The 15,444-nt window shown below is 51.0% G+C and overlaps 1 protein-coding gene across 2 annotated transcripts in view; it reads left to right on the top strand.

Moving 5' to 3' along the window:
* The window catches only part of RHBDL3 (rhomboid like 3), a 55,899-nt gene that overhangs the window by 20,085 nt on the left and 20,370 nt on the right, over positions 1-15,444 (top strand). For both annotated transcript variants that reach the window (XM_055401281.2, XM_055401280.2), the window contains 4 exons: positions 1,758-1,916; positions 6,425-6,649; positions 10,396-10,544; positions 12,361-12,473. In XM_055401281.2, the coding sequence (XP_055257256.1) occupies positions 1,758-1,916; positions 6,425-6,649; positions 10,396-10,544; positions 12,361-12,473 (646 nt within the window). The remainder of the gene's footprint in view (positions 1-1,757; positions 1,917-6,424; positions 6,650-10,395; positions 10,545-12,360; positions 12,474-15,444) is intronic.

The raw sequence follows: 15,444 nt of genomic DNA, 5'->3' as shown, positions 1-15,444 counted from the left end.
TACTCCTAGAGATCTTTCTGGAGCAGGGTGGAGGTGAGTTTCCTGCAGCACTCCTTGATGGGACCCAAAGAGGTGTCATCCCTGAAATCCGTTATTTTGGGTGGAGGGTGGGGAACAAGTGCAGACTTTTCAATAGGCCTCCTTCGAGATGTGCCCCCTCATTGAGTTCTGGGGAGGATTGAAGGAGTCACATCTCCTGGGTTGTCTTAGGGCGGCTGCACACAGAATCAGCCTTTCCAAAAATAGTCTTCGCTGACCTTATCCAGGAAAGGCGGAAAAGTGGGTTTGCTTTGCCGGGCTCCCTGTGGTGCACGTGCAGATGTCCGAAATGTCTGTTTGCTCATTTTTTAAATGCCTTTTTAAAAATATATGTATTTCATTTATTTATTTGGCTCTGCTGGGTCTAAGTTGCATTCTGTGGGTTCTTTAGTTGCAGCCTGTAGCATCTAGTTCCCTGGTCAGGGGTTGAACCTGGGGTCCCCTATATTGGGAGCACAGTCTTAGCCACTGGACCACCGGTGAAGTCCCTGTTTGCCTGTTAAAATCGAAGCAACCCGCAGCAGCACCTCCAAGTGCAGTAAGTTCATGTGGGGAGGCAGTTTGTGATCAGGAACTGCTCTGGGTGTCTGTAAAGCCAGTGAGTGTGTGCTGACTGGGGACACTGGGAGCGTTCTGTGGGGAAAGAGAAGGGATAGTGAAAGGGGGACCTGAAGGTCACGGGCTTCTCTGGGGGAGACGAATAAGCCCCTTCTCTTTTCCTTTTCTTCTCTCTTGGCCACTCTGAGTGGCACGCTGGATATTAGTTCCCCTACCAGGGATTGAACCTGCACCCCCTGCAGTGTAAGCACAGAGTCTTAAACCACTGGTCCGCCAGGGAAGTCCCAGTCCCTTTTCTAATAGAACCCCTGAGCTGTTCCTTGGAAAATGACTACCCATCTTTTTACCCAAACATCCACTTATTCACCCAACAGATCTTCAGTGAGTGTGGAACTATGCCAGCCTCTGTGCTGAGCCCTGGGGATAAGTTGTGATGCCAACCTTCAAGGAACCAGTATCCAGAGAGGAGTTGAAAATAGATAGTGGGGTGGAGGCTGGAGGGCTGTTGGAGGTTCCAGGGAAGCAGATCGTGTGTTGGGGGAAGGCTGGCTGGACACAGGACATCTGAGGAGTTGGAAGGGTGAATCCGAGTCTCCCAGGGAGACAAGGGGCAAAAGGGCAGCATTAAAAATCCAACGAGATGTTCGGAGCACGGGGTCTTTGGGGTGCCCTGTGTGTCGGGTGTGGGGTGCACGTGGTCTGGCTTGAGAGGGGCTGGCAGGCAGATGCGGAGGGGCCTTCCAGACTGTGCTCCCCTCTGCCCAGGGCCTCTCGCCTTCACCCGCTCAGCGCCTCCAACCCGGGCTCCAGATTTCCTCCTCTGCGCATCACCTTTTCGTTCCCACTTTCCACTTGTCCTGGGTCAGAAGTGGGGCAGAGAGTCACCTCTCTGAGCCTCCGTGCCCTGTTTCCATGCACCAGGTGGTTGGACTGGGCGATCTCAGAGGTCTCCAGGGCCTTCTGAGGTTGTTTGTGGTTGTCTGCCCTATTTGGATGTTTCCCCTGGGGGCCTTGAGAAAAGTCCAGATGCCCTCTGGTCCTCTGTCAGCAGCGGGTTGAGGACGGAAGCCACGAACGGTGGCAGTGATGAAGCACCTGGGGCCTGCAGAGCGGGGGATGGAGCCCTGCTGACCCTACTGCCCTGTGTGCTTCTCCCTCAGTTTGACCCTGGGAACACAGGCTTCATCAGTACAGGCAAGTTCCGGAGCCTCCTGGACAGCCACAGTTCCAAGCTGGACCCACACAAGAGGGAAGTACTCCTGGCTCTTGCCGACAGCCATGCCAGCGGGCAGATATGCTACCAGGATTTTGTCAACCTGGTGAGCACTCTGGGTCCCTCACCACTGGGAGTGGCCTGTTTGGGGGTGTGGCTTAGAGGGCTCTTTTGGATAATTAATGACTGGGATTGGTGGGTCTTCAGCATTGAAAAACTCCAGGCTTCAGCAGATGAAAGAAAGTCACCAAGAACCAGGTTTCTGTTTATCTCTGGGTTCTGTTTTCCATAGCATCTGCTACTGCTAAGTCACTTCAGTCGTGTCCGACTCTGTGCGACCCCATAGATGGCAGCCAACCAGGCTCCCCCGTCCCTGGGACTCTCCAGGCAAGAACACTGGAGTGGGTTGCCATTTCCTTCTCCAAAGCATGAAAGTGAAAAATGAAAGTGAAGTCGCTCAGTCGTGTCCGACTCTTCGTGACCCCATGGACTGCAGCCTGCCAGGCTCCTCCGTCCATGGGATTTTCCAGGCAAGAGTACTGGAATGGGTTGCCATTGCCTTCTCTTCTTCCATAGCATCAGCACTTCTCAAAAGACCCCCTGGCCATTCCAGACCCGACTATGGCAGCAGCAAAGTGGCTGCAGCTGTTCTAGCCCTCACACCCTCAGATCTCACCCCGAAGGAGAGCAGAGGAGCTCTTTTTATGGGAGCTCCTGCATGAGGCCTGGGATTTCCTTCCTCCCATTGGCCTAGATTGAATCAGTGGGATGTGGTGATTGACTCAAACCAATCAGTGCCCACCCTGGGGGCTCGGAGGAGAATCACTTCCATGGAAATGAAGGGCTGGAAGTGGGAAGTCATCGTTGGCAGGAGAAGAGCTGGGGAGTGGATGTTGGGAGGATCAGGCCAGGCCTTTCAGGAGCAACGGGGCACGTGGGTGAAGGCTGAAGCTCTTCAGACCTGCTGGCAGTGGTCCTGGGTGATTGGAGGGGCTGGAGACAGGAGGCCCACGAATGCTGTCCAGTGGTCTGGTGTCTTGGAGTCAGGACTTCCTCCTCACTGAGGCTGTTTTGGGGCTACAGTGACAGGATTGAAATGGGGTTCAGTGGGGTTGAGCAGGAAGTACCCCACCGTGGGTGGATGGGATATGAGCAGAAGCTGCATGAACTAGCAGGATGAACACAAGACTGGGAGATTCCACGCGGTTTCCCTTTGGTGGAATGGTCGCCTCTCTTCTTGTCACCCATGAACTAAATGACTGGTTGGAATAGTCAGTTCATGAACACCAGGCTTCTGGAATTCAGAGGCATCAGTGATGGGGGAGTCAGGACCTGCCGTCGTGCAATGTCCGCTCTCTGATGCGTGGGCTTTGGTGGTGTTTTGATTGAGGACCTTCCTTCATCCAGAGATTAGCAGATGGCAGCGGTTAGCTGAAAGGCTTTTAGGGATGAAGTAATCTGCTATTCAGACTGGACCCAGGGAGCAGACCTTTCAGAGGGTGGGAGGCAGAGCTCAATTAAGCAGGGAAGTTGGGGACATTTGGGGTTCACAGGATGGGTCATGGAGGTGAGTTACATGGCTGGGAACCCAGCAGAGCCAGCAAAGATCAGGCCACAGGTTCGAGCTCATGGCTACTCAGCAGCCCCAGCACTAGCATGTTCGGCGCATGCTCTGCTCAGCCTGGGGCAGAGTGAGGGCATGGCAGGGCCAGTGAGTGGCTTCTCTCCAGCTGGGGGTTCAGGAAATCTTTTGTGTGAATTTGCAACAGCAGGTTGCTTGTTGCCATCAAGATTTCTCTGTTCGAGTTCTGAGCTGGAATGGCTAGCCAGAGCCTGGATTCCTGTGAGCAAGGCTGCCCTGGAGGGCTGAAGGGGAGGAGCCCCTAAAGGGGCTCACCGGGAGGGAGGTTCCGGGAAGGGCAGAGAGCTTGGGGGCTGGAGTCAGGCGGACCTGGGTCCTGCTTAATGCTCTGCCTTTGCCACTCAGTGGGAAAGATTCTCTGAGCCCATTTGTAAAATGAAGCCAAGGGATACCTTTTTCAGGGTGGTGGTGATGTTTAGTCGCTAAGTCACGTCCGATTCTTTGCGACCCCATGGACTGTAGTCCGCCAGGCTTCTCTGTCCATGGGATTCCCCAGGCAAGAATACTGGAGTGGGTTGCCATTTCCTTTTCCAGTTGATCTTCTTGACTCAGGGATCAAACCTGCATCTCCTGCCTTGGCAGGCAGGTTCTTTACCACCAAGCCACCTGGAAAACTCTTCAGGGTGGTGGCAAGGATTAAATAAGATGAAATGTTTGAAAGTTTTTGTTGCCTCTTAATGTTCTTCCACCAGGTTAACTCCTTGGCATCCTTTGTGAGCCTTTTCCCACGCCAACCCAGGCAGAATGAACTAACCTTATCCTGAGCCCTCACAGTGCTTCGCGCAAGCCTCTCTTCTAACACAGACCACATTGCATTACAGCTTGAGTGGTCAGGGTTGTCATGTATGGGTGTACAGGTTGTGGACTGTATGAGGATGCCAGTCAGAGAGATGAATGAGGACTGAAATGTGGCCTGGGCTTTGTTCAGCAAGGCCTGGAAAGGGTGCATCCACCTGGAAGAAGAGGCTCCCTTATCTAACTGGCATAAAAGCACCATATGGGGCAGCATGGGCCCCAGAGTCAGGCGGATCTGAATCTGAATCCTGACTCCATGATTTACTAACTATGGGTCCTTGAGAAAATTACTTTGCAAGGAAAATTGCTCTCCAAGCTCCCATCTCCACCTTTATATCACAGGGATAACACAGTGCACCGATAACAAAGGAGACGTCATCTTTTGCTGCTGTTTGCACCTCTGTCTCTCCTGTAAGCTCTGTGAGGTCAGAGGCCATGGCTGCTGCTGTGCCCAGCACAGTTCTAAGCACATCAGGGCAAAGGCGAACGGGGAGTATGTGTGTGTGCACACACTGCTTCTCCCGTGCTCATGCTGAGCGCCTTCCCACCATGAGTCTTGCAGCTATGTGTTTGTGAGTGCATGTACACACCTGAAGAGGGGGAGAGGATGGCTACAAACTAACCTGGTCACATGGTCTTGTCTTGGGCTTTCAGCGAACGCAGAGCCCTAAGCCCTGCCTGAATTTATAGAGCTGCCAAACCACTGAGAATCAGGCCCAAGCTTTGCAGGCCTGGAGGGGATGGGAATAGGGAATCGTTGGAAGGGGTTCATCCAGGAAGGCCTGCTAGAGAGGGGAGCCTTCAGCCAGATTTTGCAGAAGGTGTGTGCGGAACCCAGGAGAGGGGATGGGCACTGCTGATGGAGACTCATTTGTCCTGGCCTGGTCTGAACCCAGACCCTTCCCACCCTGCCCCCTACGGGGCTTCAGACCCCTATGCCTTTGTCTGGCGGTTCCCCTCTGCAGCCCTGTCTGGACTCCTGCCTTCGGGTTTAGCCTGATGTCCACTGCTGGGCCCACAGTCCCATAAATACATTGATAATCCCTACCCAGTGACCATGGAGCAGCCCCTGGGCAGCACTGTGGACTCTGGTTGGGAGATTTGTGTCTCTAGAATGTTTCCCTGTATGGAGGGTCTAGAGTGTGGTCGGGGAGAGTGTGTGAGAGGTAGTGGAGGTCTGGGAGGCTGAAAATCAGCAGGTCTGCCTCTGGGAGTCAGGTTGCCAGGGCTCTGTGGGGGAGGAGCCTGTCCTGGGACTCCCTGAGTATCACAGTTTCCTTGGGGTCACTCAGGACTGATGACCTTCCACAAGCACAGCTTTGGGTTCTGGTTCCAGGGGCCAGGGATGCTGACTCCTATTTGTCCTGTAGTTCTCACTCATACCACCTCCTCCAGGAAGTCCTCCCTGACCACCTTGGGACCAGGTTGGGCCTCCCTCCTGTGTGCTCCCACAGCAGGCTTCACTATGAACCATGATTGCTGGTTACTTAGGTGGCTCAGACAATAAAGAATCTGCCTGCAATGCAGGAGATCCGGGTTCCATCCCTGGTTGGGAAGATCTCCTGGAGAAGGGAATGGCTACCCACTCCAGTATTCTTGCCTGGAGAATCCCATGGACAGAGGAGCCTGGTGGGCTCCAGTTCACGCAGCCCCAAAAAATTGGACACGACTGAGTGACTAACACCTGCACACTTTCTTCACTTTCATTTATCAGCCTTCGACACCTCTGTATTCCTGTGTCTGGCAACACCTGATGCTTAATAGTTGTTCAGGAAATTGTGAGGTATGACAGGCTGGTGGGTGGGAGGAGATATTGTAGGTACGAATCCAGGCTCTAAAGCCTTACTGGGTTTGGACTTGATGGATTCTTAGAACTCTCTACGCTTTGGGCTCCTCATCTGGTGGGATGGGTATATTCATGGTCTTGATCTAGCAGGTAGACTAGTTGCATCAAATGAGCTGAGCTGTGATGTGCTTAGAACAGCCCCTGACAGAGAAGAGCTTGGTGAACATTGCTTCTTGTTAACTTACATTTAAGTCCTTGCAAACTATTACAGAAGAAAGAGGAAGGTGGCCTCAGGCCTGGGTGGTATAAGGAACTGGCTGGCTGGGAAATGGGATGGGGCTCCCCTGAGACCCTGGTTCTGACCCCCTCCCCCACCCTGTTTCCCATGTAGATGAGCAACAAGCGGTCCAACAGTTTTCGCCAGGCCATCCTGCAGGGGAACCGCAGGCTCTGCAGCAAGGCCCTGCTGGAGGAGAAGGGGCTGAACCTCTCCCAGAGACTCATCCGTCACGTGGCCTACGAGACCCTGCCCCGGGAAATTGACCGGAAGTGGTACTACGACAGTTATACCTGCTGCCCCCCGCCCTGGTTCATGATCACGGTCACACTGCTAGAGGCAAGGATGGGGGTGGCAAAGGGGCTGCTGGAGGGTCAAAAGGGTATAATTTTTTTTTCCCCCTGCACCGTGTGACATGTGGGATCTTAGTTCCCCAAGCAAGGATCGAACCCGCACCCCCTGCAGTGGAAGCATAGAATCCTAGCAATTAGACCCACCAGGGAAGTTCCAGGAGGATATGTGAGATCACAAGGGGAAGGGCAGCACCTTCACCACTGAAAAGTGATGGTTGAGGATCAAATGGCAGTTGTCACGGCAGGTCAGGCCCTGGTACAGGCCGTGCAAGTGTTGTTATAACCCCTCGGCCACAGAGGTATTACAAAGATCATGACTTGAAGTCATATGCACTGCAGCAAAACCCCTGTATGACCGTCCCCCCCGCCCGCCCAAATCAACAGCAACAAGAACAGTGTCAGAAGGTCTTTGATTGGGGGCATTTCACCAGGCGAACTCATTAAAGCAACTTCTGTTAGTTGGAGTGAGCCTCGTGGATGGGTCATTTGTTCCCCCTGGACTCCATCTTCCACCTGGAAAGTAGGAATAACCAGACTTGCCCTCCTTCTCCCACGCGACTCCTCTGTTTAGAGCCAGAGAATTGGTGGTGGTGCTTTCTGAACACAAAAGCATTACATCAGTATATGTGGGAAGGGGTGTTTATGAACAAGTAAATGTGGGCTTCACATATTTTGCAGGAACATTCTCCCCTTAGGGAATCATCCTTACCTATTGTAATTCTAAAAGCCTCATCTTATGCAGCACGATCCAAAGTACCACTTTCTGAAACAGCACTCCTGTATGAGGGACTCTGAATTCTTCCGGCTCTTCAGCCCCAGAACCTGCGGCCCCCCACCCCCGCCGCCCCCCGGCCAGCGCCAGCTCTCAAACTGATGCTTGACTTCCTTTTGGCATTTTATAATCTCCACCATTTCTCTTCCAGATCTAGGGGCCTAATTACCACCCCTGCGTATGTTCTTGTAAAATTCCTGCCGAATCAAACTGCAGGATCATTAAGCCTCATGGCGTCCTGCTTCTTCCTTTCTTAAATCAGAATATCTGGACTGCAGACCAGAGCTCCCTGGTTTGTTGTTCTGGCTTCCTCCAAGTACATGTTGAAGTTGCGATTTTTCCGAGATATTCTTGGACTTATTCTCCAAGTGCTTACTGTGTTGGTCTATTTATTAACTTCTATTTGAGGACCAATAATAACAAGTTGGCTTGCAAGCTGTGTTTGCTGCCAGGCCATCCGCACGCATGGTGTTAGGTGAACAGATTCGGCTCCCAGGGAGTCCAGCTGCCTGGAGCCCTGAGCCATTCCCAGGCTCAGCCCAAGAGGGCTTAACCCCAAGCTAATTACAGCTGCCTTCCCTCAGCTGATGCTGCTCACAGGGCTGGCTCTTCGTGTACTTTATCTTTTTAAAAAAACCAGAACATTTATTTATTTTGGCCATGTCGGGTCTTAGGGCTTCCCAGGTTGCACTAGTGGTAAAGAACGTGCCTGCCTATGCAGGAAACATGAGACGTGGGTTCGATCCCTGAACAGAAAGCTCCCCTGGAGTAGGAAATGGCAACCCACAGTAGTGTTCAGCTTGGAGCATCCCATTCTAGCTTGGGGAATCCATGCTGAATCCCGTGGACAGAGGAGCCTGGCAGGCTACACAGTCCACGGGGTCGCAGGGAGTTGGACACGACTGAGCATGCAGAGAGAGACTGGGTCTCAGTTGCAGTCACAGGCTTAGTTGCCCACGGCGTGTGGGATCTTAATTCCCCGACCGGGATAGAACCAGGTCCCCTCCATTGCATGGTGGATTCTTAACCACTGGACCACCAGGGAAGCCCACCTTTTAAAAAAATATTTTATGGTTTATCATTTTTAAACCTCACAGTCACCATGGAAATGTAGACGTGAGTATTCCCATTTCCAAGTGGGAAAACCTCGAGTGTGCTCAGTCTGACTCTTTGCAACCCCATGGACTGTAGCCTGCCAGGCTCCTCCATCCATGGAATTTTCCAGGCAAGAATACTGGAGTGGGTTGCCATTTCCTACTTCAGGGGATCTTCCCAACCCAGGGATCAAACCCACATCCCCTGCATTACAGGGGGATCCTTTCCCGCTGTGCCACCTGGGAAGCCCCAGAGAAACGGACGACCAGTGAATTAAAATAATTTGCCCAAGGTCATTCAGAGGAGCCAGATCTTTTGTCCAGACTGGTTTCTGATTTTCCAAAACCTCAGCTGTGTAAACTCGAACCGCCAATCTAGAAGAAACTGGAAGATGATGAAATAACTGTTTCAGAGTCCTTATACCAAAGCCCAAGCCTTTTGTTTTACATCTACTTCCAGTAACCTAACTTTCTGGTTCCATAACAGTGAACATAATGGGAAGCTACTGGAAGAGGGCCTCCTCCCTGACAACAAGAGGAAGTAAGAACCTGGTTGTGGCAACTGGTTAACAACTTGCCGACACCCTAGGCGTGACAAGAGAGGACAAAAGAAAATGTGCAAGCAAACCTGAGTCACAAAGAAACACAAGAATTTGGGATCATTTAGTACAGGAGTGAAACCCCCATCCATTGCTGGAGAAGACATTGCTCCTATATAGCCCAGATCAATACCTGAGGCATCCTTAAAATTAAGAACCTAGGGACATGAATTATGCATTGTAGAAAGAGTTCCAGGGAGAAATAGTTAAACACTCTTTTAGGGCTTAAACAAGTATGCTTCAGTCATCTTCACAAATTAACTTATGTGAGGTGTTGCTGAGAATTCAGAGAAATTGAAAGTGTTGTGTACTGTTGGGGGGAATGTAAAGTGGTATAGCCATTGTGGGAAACAGTATGGCAGTTCCTCAGAAAATTAAATCAGAATTATCATACGATCGTGCAGCTCCACTTCTGGGTGTATACCCAGGAGAACTGAAAGTAGGGACTCAGATATTTACACACCCACGTTCATAGCAGCATTGTTCACGAAAGCTAAAAGGTGAAAGCAACCCAAGCATCCATCGACAGATGAATGGATAAACAAAATTTGGTAGCTCCATACAGTAGAATATTGGGAAGGAGATTTTGACATATGTTACAACACGGATGTGTCTTGATGACATTATGCTGAGTGAAATAAACCAGTCACAAAAGACAAGGGCTGTGTAATTCCACTTCCACACAGTCCCTGGAGTAGTCCCATTCATAGAGATGGAAAGCGGAATGGTGGTTACCAGGGTCTGGGGGGCAGGGAATGGAAATTAATGTTTCATGGATATAGAGTTTCTTTCATCACTTTTACAAGATGAAAAGAATCCTGTGAATGGATAGTGGTGATGGTTGCCCATTATGAATGTATTTAATACCCCTGAACTCTACACTTAAAATGGTTAAGACGGTAAATTTTATGTTACATGGCTTTTGCCACAGTTTTTTTTTTTTTAAATCAACTTACATGGCATTGCCTCAGCCCCCAAGTGGGTATGTGAGTTATTACTGGAATTAAAGTTTAAAATCCTCCAAACCCTTTCTGCTTAGCACCGAGGAAATGTGGGCAGAGACCTTGAGACCATTTTGTGAACACTGAACACAAAATGAGCAGAAGTGGAGAGGGAGGTGGAGGGCTAGCTTGGGTGCTCGTCCAGGGCTGTGAGAAGGACAGATGGCAGCTTCCCTGGGGATTCCACATAGTGATAAGCACAGGAGGGCTTCCTGGGCAGTTTCCTGCCTAGTAACAGCCTCTCTGTACTCTCTGCTCTCCTCCAGGTTGCCTTTTTCCTTTATAATGGGGTGTCGCTGGGCCAATTTGTACTGCAGGTAACCCACCCACGATACCTGAAGAACTCACTGGTTTACCATCCACAGCTCCGAGCACAGGCTTGGCGTTACCTGACATACATATTCATGCATGCGGGGTAAGTACTGGTGTTCTTTCACTCTCTCAAGAATCCTTGCAGAAAAATAACTGGTCCAGAGAGCCTGGATTAAAGTTTATTTTTTTATTTTTGTCTACCTGGACACAGGATTTGAGATGGCTTCTTAAAACTTATCTGATACCAAACTGTATGTGTAAATTATTAGGAGTGTATGGGAGATGAAAATGTTTTAGTTGGTGGTGGTGATGTTTGTGCATATCCATGAACACGCCATTAAAACTATACAGTTTAGGGGACTTCCCTGGAGGCTCAGTGGGTATGAATCCACCTGCCAGTGCAGGGAGTTTTATCTCCTGTGGGGAAGATTCCACATGCCATGAAGCAACTAAGCCCATGCACCACACCTACTGAGCCCTGCATGCTGCAGCTACTGAAGCCCATGTACCTAGAGCCTGTGCTTTGCCACAAGAGAAGCTACTGCAATGAGAAGCCTGCGCACGTCAACAAAGAGTAGCTCCCTCTTGCTGAAAATAGAGAAAACCTGTGCAAAGCAATGAGGACCCAGTGCAGCCAAAAATAAATAAAATTATATATATATATTATATATATATATAAATTGTACGGTTTAAAAAAAAAGTGTATGGGAAAGGGAAAGCAAAGTGAGATCAGCACACACATACACAGCCTGTGATTCTATATATTTCCTGTAAGCAGGTTACAAATTTATTCTGAGCTTCCTGGTGGCCAAAGCAAAGAGGGAAATGTGGTCAGCCACCAGGTTCATTGTCTGTAAACTATGTGTGAGTGCCCCTATAAGTGAAATAAAGCACCAATGTGTTGAAAGGAGGTCTACCTATGTGGTGACATGAGTCTTCTTAAGGAACTCTGGAAATATTACAGTTTCTGTTTACAGAACCATGTGACCTCTTTTGGGACCTGTAGTGCCACCAGTTCTCATGGGTGCATCTTACCCCATGATAAAGACCTCCTAGCTGACCAGGTGACCACCCAGGTCCAAGTCTCTTGAATTCACAATCTTGGCTGGAGACAGTTTGTACATAGTGGAAACGTGGAGTTGGAAAGTCAGAGTCCCCGGACCCCAGACCTTTGCAGTGTCTTCTACAGACTCTAGAGAAGTGGAGGGAAAGTGTGGAAAAGCCCTGAGGGTGCCTGTCCGTCAGGCAATGGGGATGCCAATAGGAAGAAGATCACCCGGGCCCCTCATGGTTCTTTCCTTGGGAGAATGACCCACAGTGGCCACAAGGAAGCTCCACTGTGAACCTCTGCTCCTGCTGAGCTTCTAAAGGGGCCACAGAGCCTCCCCTAACTGGCTGCACCTGCTGGGGAGGCTGCTTTGGGGTGAAGAGACTTCTCTGATGGTCGCTGATGAATGTCTCTACTCTGAGTCTAAGGGGGTGGCAGCCTGGCCTGCCATGTCCCGGTTTTGACTTCAGGGCTGAGGAGGAGAGTGAGGGAGGCCCTTCATGCTTGGGTATCCTCATGAGCCAAGAGGTAGATGGGGGAATAACTTTGACTTACTAAGTTATTTTCAAAAAAGCATTTATTGCTGCACTGGGTCTTCATTGCTGCATGTGGACTTCTCACTACAGTGGCTTCTCTTGGGATGGAGTGTGGGCTTTAGGAGCACAGGCTTCAGTAGTTATGACACATGGGCTTAGCTGCCCGGCAGCATGTGGGGATCTTCCCAGACCAGGGATCAAGCCCATGTCCCCTGCACTGACTGGTGGATTCTTAGCTACTAGGCCAGCAGGGCGCTCCCAGCCATAGGGTCTTGTCCGCTGCTGGATCCCCAGCCTCTTGACGTGCTGAGTGGATGACTGCTCTCTCTGTACAGGATAGAACACCTGGGGCTCAACGTGGTGCTCCAGCTCCTGGTGGGGGTACCTCTGGAGATGGTGCATGGAGCAGCCCGCATCGGGCTTGTCTACGTGGCCGGTGTCGTGGCAGGTAGGCAGGTGGGCCCAGAGTCCATAGGGGTGAACCTCCCCAGGGTGGCTGATGAGACCCTATGCCATCAGGCAGGCCCCAGGCTTCCAGCGGACGCTCATCACCCAGGCTCCCGACTGCTAGGGTTCTCCTCCGGGTACCTCTCCCCACCTCCCCAGGGAGACTGGACGGGGATGCCACCCAGAGAGGGAGGTATGTGATGGCAAAGCGGGTGGAGGGTATGTGATTTGGAGCCGGCAGACTGACCGAGGTTTCAGTCTTTCACTACCATGTCGTAGCTGTGTGGACCTGGGGAAATTCCTTACCTTCTCTTGGCGCCCGTTCAGCTTTAAGAGGGAGCTAATGAGATCTGCCGCAGAGGGTCGAACACGACTTAGTGACTGAACAACAAAAAATGAGATCTGCCTGCCGGATGTGAGGAGGGCGGGGCGAGGTGAAGAATGAAATAAAGCAAGGGTAGTGAGATCCCAGAGTGCGGGGGGCCACCTGAACCCAAAGGGCGGTCTTGCCTCTGCCTGGGCTGGCCCTTGATTGACCCACTGCAAGCAGGAGAGAGTCTGGCCCAAGAGGTGGTGAGCACTTGTGCCAGCTGGAGGAGTCTGGGCCCTGGCTGACTCACTGTGGCCTTGAGGACAGTGTCCCAGGTCCTGGTCCCCTGCCGCAGTAGGAGGGGAGATCGACTGGGGTGAGGTGAGGAGATTTCTGCAGAAGTCTGCACCAACTGGGCTTTTGAACAGAGGAATCTCCCAGGTGGTGTCTCCAACTTTATTGCTGGCTTTTTTCTTTACAAGGTTTGCTGCTTCAGCTGTTCACCTTGACAGCGGTGCCCAAGGGAGCTTTGCGTGTGTGTTTAAGTAAGATCTTAATCCTTTCTGAGTGGCGTTAAAGCTGTCATCAGGAGAGCAGGGCAGCGTCGGCCTTGTAAACAGTGGGCAGGCAGGGACCCCGGGAGTGAGTGGGAGGGCTTCCGGAATCAAAGAGGGAAGGCTCCCACCCCACCCACCCACCCGTCCATCCCAGGAGAGGCTGGTCTGCTAGTTTGTAAACCCTCAGCCTGGGAGGTTGGCCCAGCGCTGTTCTCCTTCACTGCTGGGCTGAGGTTGAAAACTTGGCCACCTTGGACAGCGCCCACGCCAGCCTCTCCCAGAATCCAGCACCTTCTGCATCCTTGAACAAAGGTCTGATGAGCATCTCTGTATGCCAGACTTCCTCAGCCACCCACACACCCCTGAGTGTCGACATCTGGGGATTCAGAGCCACGTTTTCCAAACCTACCTACTCAGAGACCCAGATGGTTAATGGCGAGGAACAGGGAAGTGCTCGTAACACTCGCAGTTAGTAGTCAATTAAGTGGGCGTGTCGGAGTAACCCAGAAGACAACACAGATTCAAGATGACTCAGGCCTCGTCCAAACCAGGTGACGCCCAGCGGGGAGGCAGTGCAGGTATTACTTCCCAGGGACACCAGTGCAGAAGGGGGCTTGCCAGCTGAACCTGAGGGTGTGGGGCTGTACTGCAAAGCAAAGGACATGCACTGTCCTATTTGAGTCATTGATTCAGAGCAGAGAGCATTCTGGTCACCACATGTCATGTCATTGATCTCCAGGGTTGAGCTGATTGATCTGCCTGCATCCTGTCCTCCTCCTCTGGTCTGTGTATGCATCCCTCTTCAGAGGGGGGTACCTGTTCAGACAAGCTGGCTCTGACCAGATAGCCAAGTGCCTGTCCTGTGCAGGCTGTATTTAATCCCCGCAACAACCCCCTGAGGCAGGTACTATTACTCTTCACCTGTTACAGATACAGAAGCCAAGGGTTGGCGAAGCAAAGTGATTTGCTTAAGAAGATACAGTTATAAGTGGTGGAGCTGGGCTCCAATCAGACTGTCTGACCCCAAAGGCTATGCTCTAACATGACCTTAGCGTTACGAGAACCAGAGGCAAGATTTATCCTTCGTGCATGGAATTTATCGGAAACCAAGGGAGGTCATTTTTTTTCATTTTAAAGATTTCTTGACGTGGACCATTTTTAAAGTCTTCATTGAATTTGTTGCAGTATTGCTTCTGTTCTGGGTTTTGGTGTTTTGGCTGTGAGGCATATGGGATCGTAGCTCCCAGACCAGGGATTGAGCCCACACCTGGAAGGCGAAGTCTCAACCACTGGACCACCAGGGAAGTCCTCCAAGGAGGGGCAGTCTTCATAGATACTAAGCCCTGTTCTCTAATTCCTGCCCAATAAAAATATTCCAAATCCAAGGCCATTGCATTTTGTAACAATTATAACTAATCTCGGCTCAGCATGTCTGATGGTCCAGGCATGTGATAAAGGGTTCACGTGTGTTATCTCCTCATCACATTCCTCTGAAGTGGCTACTGACACCCCCATTTTATAGGCAGTTCAAAGAAGTGGAATCACCCTATTTGCTCAGCCAAGAAATCCTAGAACTGGAGTAGAAATGTCCCCAGACCTGTGCCTCTAGCCAATGCTTGAAGCCAAGATGTATCTCACTTCCGCTAATGATTATAGGGCTGAATTTAAATACTTTAACACCCAGTCTTGGGGCTCCCTCGGCAATCCAGTGGTTAGGACTCTTAGCTTCCACTGCAGGGGACATGGGATGAATCCCTGCTCAGAGAACTAAGATCCCGCAAGCCATGTGGTTCAGCCAAAAAAATCAAAATAGCCCAACTTTGATTATAAATTCTGTAGATCGGAAGCCATGGGTGCACCCTCAGAGCCTAGCACAGGGTTTGGCACATGGCAAGCACTAAATAAAAGAGTGCATACATAAATAAAGTTATACTGCTTAAGGGTAGGTGTTCTGGCAATTTTTATTTGGATTTGCTTTACTTTAGCAACCAAGGGGGATGCTGGAGGACACCTGCTTTAAATTTTCCAGGCTAAAATTATCACAGCTGTGCGTTATGGCAAAGTCGCCAATTCATCACTGTGCTGGCACGGACCCAGGGTTTCGG

The sequence above is a fragment of the Moschus berezovskii genome, chromosome 20, assembly GCF_049115385.1.
Source record: "Moschus berezovskii isolate FMDL1 chromosome 20, NW_MosBer_1.0, whole genome shotgun sequence".
NCBI lineage: Eukaryota > Metazoa > Chordata > Mammalia > Artiodactyla > Moschidae > Moschus > Moschus berezovskii.
Note: the sequence above shows the minus strand (reverse complement) of the source record. Positions and strands in the feature narration are given on the sequence as shown.